This window comes from Nothobranchius furzeri, chromosome 1, assembly GCF_043380555.1.
Source record: "Nothobranchius furzeri strain GRZ-AD chromosome 1, NfurGRZ-RIMD1, whole genome shotgun sequence".
Classification (NCBI taxonomy): domain Eukaryota; kingdom Metazoa; phylum Chordata; class Actinopteri; order Cyprinodontiformes; family Nothobranchiidae; genus Nothobranchius; species Nothobranchius furzeri.
In genome coordinates, this window is record NC_091741.1 from 33647292 (window position 1) to 33653862 (window position 6571).

The 6571-nt window shown below is 46.6% G+C and overlaps 1 protein-coding gene across 1 annotated transcript in view; it reads right to left on the minus strand.

Moving 5' to 3' along the window:
* The window catches only part of ptprb (protein tyrosine phosphatase receptor type b), a 53089-nt gene extending 46798 nt beyond the window's left edge, over positions 1-6291 (minus strand). Inside the window, exons 1-2 of the mRNA XM_015962769.3 lie at positions 6062-6291; positions 6-369 (exon numbers count right to left, since the gene is read on the minus strand). Of these exons, the coding sequence (XP_015818255.3) occupies positions 6-369; positions 6062-6121 (424 nt within the window). The 5' untranslated portion in view covers positions 6122-6291. The remainder of the gene's footprint in view (positions 1-5; positions 370-6061) is intronic.
* Between the last annotated feature and the right edge of the window lie 280 nt (positions 6292-6571).

A 6571-nucleotide genomic window follows, 5' to 3' on the forward strand; every position in this document is an offset into this window, starting at 1 on the left:
CTTACTGGTGTGCACGGTGACATTCCCCGACTGGCCGTGATCCTGAGACCAGACCTGCAGCTGGTAGGAGGTTCCAGGTTCCAGGTGATCCAGCACACAGGTGAAAAGCTCTGCCTCGCTGCTGTTTCCTCCATCAAACAGCTGCCGGGAGGGTCTCCACCCATTCTGCTCTGGTCTGTCGTCGGTCCCGTTCGTCTCTCTTCTTCTACACTCCACCGCGTCTCCTCCAGTGTCCAGCGCCGCCGCGAAAGAGCAGTTCTGTTCTGGAGTTGTGAGAGTCAGAGAGACGGAGTCCAGACCCGAGGCCATTTCAGACACGGAGAAGCTGCAGGAGACAGAGTCCTCAGGGGGAGCTGCTCCCGCCACACCCTGAGAAGACAAAATCACACAATCCTCAGAAAACATTAAACATCAGACGCGTCTGAGTCCGGCTGGACAGTTCAAACCCCCCAGTGGGTGAACCAGTCTGGGTCGGGGGGCCCTGGGGCCCTAAGCTGGGCCTCCAGAATCAGAGAAGCTACAAGATGATTCCTGATGTTGGGTTTTCACAGTAAAACAACATCCTGCACACGTTAGCGGTTTGGTTGCTCCTACACACCTGATTGAAATGAACGAGTAATGAACAGGCGCGTGCGGAGGTAAGCAGGGGATTAAATGACTCCACTCAGGTGTGGCAGAGCAGGAAACCAGCAGGTATCTGGCATCGTTGTGCTTTTCCATTCGGTTGTTCCTATTGGACGTTTGGGAGACGGAAGGATGGACAATGACGACATAGGTAGAAGGATGCTAGGGATGGGGCCTCCAGGCAGGAGGCTGAGAGGAAAGAGGACATGAGGGGTGTTGGAGTGAGGGTAGAAGACACAGAAGACAGGACTAAATGGACACAGGTGATTGGCTGTGGAGACACCTGAAGGGACACGCCCACAGAGACAGAAGAGTTTTAAACACAAAGATGTTTCTGTTGTTCGTGTTTGATCTCAAAGACCAGCCGCTGACAGACGTCTGCGGGAGGTCAGAACGCAGACCTGAAGAGGATTCAGATCCGAAGAGCAACAGGGAAGATTCTGGGATTTTATGTGGGAACGTTTGGGATCCTGCAGGTTTTGTTTCCCACAGAGGAGGAAGGAACACTTTTACAGCCAGCTTTCATGTCTGCAGGGAGCAGGTGTCCCGCTCCCAAAGATACCGGGATGGGCGGAGCCTCACTTTGATGCCATTGTTCTGAGAGCCTTCAGAGGTGCCGAGGTCGGAATTCCTCCTCAAGAAAAGGAAAACCAAGTTCTGGAGCGGAGAAGCTGAAGCAACAATCCCAACGTGCAAAAGCCTTTTCACATCTTCACGAGTTGTCCTTTCTTCTCCAGAACGTAGGATAGAAAGTCCCTTTATCGTCCCTAAGTGGGAATGTTGGTGTCGGTGCAAATCGGAGAGTCTTTCAGGATTACGAGTGCAGAAACACCTCAAAGCCGTGGACATGCTAGACACATGCATGCTTCACAAATGTGCAAAAAAGATGGCAGGGAACTTACGGGGAACGGAAAACTGGTGCTGGGAAAGGCCCGAGCTAACGGTACTCCTAGGATGGTTCTGGTTCTGATGAGGAGTACAGGTCCTTCCTTCCAACGGACTCTGGACAGGTTCTATAAAGACAACCTGTCCCAGGGACTAACCGGCGTTAGAGACGTGTCGGGCGTTGACTAACACACCTCAGCTTAGCGGACGATGGCACCGCCTGGCTTGTAAGGAGCCGTGTGTTCTGGGTCACCTGCAGGTACCCGGGGTGTCCTCCAGGGTTTGGTCCTCGGACCTGTTTTTTTATTTCTCTGCAGCAGCTTGTGGAGCACCATGAATGCTTCTCGTGACGATGATGCCGCTTTTATAGCAGTCGCTAACTCAGGTCACGTCTGCCAAGTTGGATCTGAATGTGGACAAAACCCCGTTTATGGAATTCTCTGAAAAACGTCCGTTACCAGGAAAACGTTCCACCAAGAGCAACCCAACAAGGGCAACTGTGCGACCAAACTGGAAGCCCCTGGATTATTATGGTGGTGAAGTTCTGCACACAAGCATCCAAACATCACCTACAAGCTGTGACCTTCAAGTATTCACATCTACTCTCCTCTATTAAGCTCCTCCCCGTTTGAATTAGCCCCTCCTCCCCAGTTTAGCTCCTCCCTATTGGAGCCTGGTGATCCACCGGTCAGTCCCTCAGGTAGGACCTGACCTGACCTGACCGGATCCCACTCAGAACCTTTAGCTCCGTCCTGATGCGGCGTCCACTCTTGAGTTCCTCTGCTCAGAAGTATTTGACTCTGTGGTTGATGTTTGTGGCTGACCTCCTGCCGCCCAGGTGACCCCGCTGGGTTCTACCGGGCCAGATAAATAACGTCTCATTTGGTCCACACGCCCTGACGCCTCCTTTGGCCTTGATCACCATCCGGGTTTGGCGGTGGGGGTGTCACACGAGGGGTCAGAGGTCAGCAGGTTAAGCTGGTCCCTGGTCCTTTGCACTGAAGATCCTCCAGAGTTCCTGAACGTTCCCTGATCTTCATATTTGTGAAGGAGAGAAACCTGGAACTTTAACAATTAGAGGTTAAACCAGACCTTCAGAATATTTCTGATCCTGGAGTTTGATTTTGGACCAGTTCTTTTTCCAGATCAGACATTTAAAACAATCAAGTTTTCCAGATTCCAGCATTTCCGGAATGTGTTTCAGTCTGAAACGAAGAGGAGACTAAGATATCCAGTTCTCTCTGGTTTATCCAGGACAGGATGGATCACATCAACACGGACACTGGTGGGAACATCCTGAGCAGGTCGCTGGCTAATCAGAGGTCCGAAAGACATGGAAAAATGAACCCAAACACTTAATTATCCAAACGGATGTGAAGCAGCAGGAGCTCAGATAACCAAAAGAGAAGATCTACTGAAGGTTCTGGGCCGAGACTCGTCAGAACCATCGGACAAACAGAAGATCTGACTCCACAGCAGGAATTCTGTCAGGTCTTATCTGGCTTCGGGTCGACTAGAAATGAATCAGACACAAAATACAACAATAATAGAGTTCATCGAGCTCAGCACCAGGACAGAGGCGGAAGTGACCTGGCGTCTGAGTTAAAAACTCTGATTCAGGTCTGAGGACTGGGGGCGGAGCTCTGGAACAAAACAGCGTGAACAAAAACTCAACACATCCATTTCTTGAATATTCCAACATTGCAGTTTGATATCCAGTGGCTGCCTCAGGCGGAATTCCTGTTCCTGCTGTTTTCAGACGCGGACACGGAGCTCCTAGTTTGGGTTTTTATCAAACGTAAACGCTTTAGGTCCAGAAAGCGGCGGCTGGCCTTCTGACAGCGGCATGAAGAGACGACCATGTCACTCCTGTGCTGGCCAACCTCCACTGGCCTCCTGTTAAGTTCAGGAAGGATTTTAAGATTTTGATGCTGGCTCCACCCCACCTGAACGACCTTATTCAGCCGTGTGTCCTGTCCAAGGTGCTTAGATCAGCTGATCTCCACTCAAACCCAAGGGTGCTGGAGCCTTCCCCTACCCTGTGGAACAGCTCGCCCCTGGATGCAGACAGCTGATAGGCTGGCATCTTTCTACGTACATCTGAAAGTGCATTTGTAATCTCTGGTATAATAAAGTGGCTGCTGCTTTTTTTACCTGTGATTTTTCATCGTTTTATGATCTTTTTAGCTTGTGCTACGTTTTTTTAGCTGCCCGTGGTTTTAAGACTTTATGATGCTTTGTTAGCTTTAGCGTGTTTATGCTGTTACTGTTGTGCAGCACATGGGGGTGACGATGTTGCCGCTTACAAGTGCTATAGAAATAAAGGTTGACTTGGCTTGACTAGAATCCTGACTGGAACCTTCAGGGCTCTACATGGTCAAGCTCCTCCCTATATTACTGAACTGTTAAAGCCTTATGCTCCAAGCCGAGCCCTCAGGTCCAGCCACCAGAACCTTCTAGATTCCAAAGACCAGCTGATCAGCCCAACTCTGGCATCAACTTCCTTTATGCTCGTTGAAAGTCTGGTCAGCTGAAGCCCTTTTATTTAAAGCTGCTTTCACGTCAGCCCTCACTCCGGCTCCTCGAGTCGTTTCTGACCGCTGTAAACCCAAAAGTTCAAAATAATCAAACATATTGAGCAGATAAAATTCATAATAAAAAAAATGTTTTTAGAACTCAAATGTGTTGAGCTTGTTCAAACTTTTCCATGTTTTAAGTACATAGAACTCAAACATTTTAATTAATCTGAACCATTTCTTTCTTTGAGTAACATAACTCAAATTAATCAATAAAGACAACTTAACTTTAATGAGTAATATAACAAAAAATGATTGATTTATTATTTAATGTTTCTATATTATTCCATCCGTCTTTACGTCAACCCTAAAGCGTGTCTGATAAAAAGACTTGTATCTTTTTTTTAATTGGATTTCCAGGAAAAACAACCACAAACTAGCAATTCTGATGGATTGCAGGAACAATAAACAACTGCTTGGTGTGGTGCATTGTGGGTAGTCACATTTTCAGTTATTTTGCTCTATTTTGGGGTGTTTATGCATGTTTATTGTGGAGGATTGTTGTTCTCAGTTATTATTCCATTCAGTGTTGCAGATGTTACTTCTTGTATCATGTTGGCATCATATCGGAGGAGGTTGGTGAAAGTAATGCTGTACGGCTGCGCCGTCCCATTGTTATTAACACTGTGGTTGTTCACACCAGATGCTCTTGACTTGACTTTGAGTGATCCACTTTCATTGGCTGTTAGCATCTGTGGGTGTGTGATTCATGATCTGGTGTTAGTTACTGCCTTCACCAGCCTGCCACATTGTCATTTTTAAGTAAATTCAGCTTATTTGGGTTAGGTTATAGGTCCATTTAGAGTTCATATAAGTTATAATATTTAAGTTAGTAAAAACATGTAATAAAGTTCTAATAAAATAAAATATGCAAGTTTAGTGAAATTAAACTTTGTAAGTTGCTTAAGGGCTAAGTTATAGGTTGAGGTAGTTAAATGCTTTGATTTTATTCAGGTCAAATTTTTTAAGTTATGGTAAACTTAGTTTTTAGATAAGTTAACTTAAAAATTATTAGGTAATCAGTTTCCTCATAAATTTTGAGTTCAGTGAACTTATTCGGGCTGACAGTGCACATCACTATTGTTGCTGCGCTTCATTCAACCACACTGTAGCACCACTTTCCAAGCCCGGTACCGGCTCTGCACCGTAGATCACTCCGTTAGCTAAAGAAAGGCAGTTAGTCGTTCCCGAACAGCGTTCCTCTCCATGCTGAACAAGACCAACAGGACGAAGGGTTGGGGTTAAAGCCTCTACCACAGTTTGGGACCTTTTGTCCTTTACGTGTGTTTTGTTTTAGGTTCTATTTAACAGGATTTCCATTTTACTTTTCATTTCATTTGATCGTTTGTTGTAAATCTGGTGATCCGTCTGAAAGCGTTGGTTAGTCCTTTGCAGCTGAGACTCTGACTAGTCGAGAAACCAACAGGAAGGTAAACACTTAAACCCTAAATATGTAAAAGTATATCGTTATTTTTTCTCCTGTGTGAAATTACCAGAACAAGAATTACTCCCATTATACCTAATCTGACCTGGAAGTGTGCAAACAACGCCTAATCCAAGATATCATTCCAAATGGTGGGAATAAAACTCCACCACCACCTGATTTCTGCTCAGAGGGACGTTCTCCTGTTCGTTGCTCTGGTTTACGACAGATTTCCTCCTCTCTCGGTGATCTGTTTGGATGTTTGATAGTTTATCTGGCACTCTCCCGTCCTCATTGCAGTTTTGAACCGTGTTAAACAGCAACCTCTGGCCCAAACAGCAGAGGAACGCCGTTATTCCAGATGAAACTGCTTCATGTTTTATCAGAAAGTTTCAGTTATAAAAATAAATAAGTGAATAAAAGTGAAGCTCAGGAAGTTTCAGAACTTTCCATCTCAGCCGAACCCTAACAGTTCTGGTTCTGGTATCAAAGTCCTCCGTTTGAGGATCATCACACGCTGACGGCACCGATGTTCTGGTCGGATTGGACTCACCTGGAGCAGCAAGCCGGAGCAAAGGCAGCAGAAGAAACAGAGAACTTTACATTTCTGCATTTTGATGGTCAGACGGAGAATCGTCCACCATAATCCTGATCCAGCGGGACCAGCAGCTGCGTTACATCCACAAAAATCCCGCTTCCGGAGCTGGATTCAGGCGTTCCCGTCAAACTAAGTAAATCCTTATTCTGCAGACAGATGATTTAGTTCATCTGGGTTGTGACTCGTGTCCATGCTCGACTCGGACCCGCAGACTCAGCTGGACCTTCCCTCTGGTTCCTGTCTCACCAGCGGCGTGTCTCTCTTCCTGCCTGTCTCTCTGCGTTTGGACTCGGTCGCAGACTTCCTGAACCGGAGCAGCAGCTCTGCACGGCTGTGGACGCCTCAGACAGACTAAGAATAGACCCGCAGACAGGAGACAGAACATAGAACCGCTCTGACAGAACAGGCAGACGATAAAAATAGAGCAAGTTGGATTAAAACTCACTCAACTGTCATCTGAGTTTT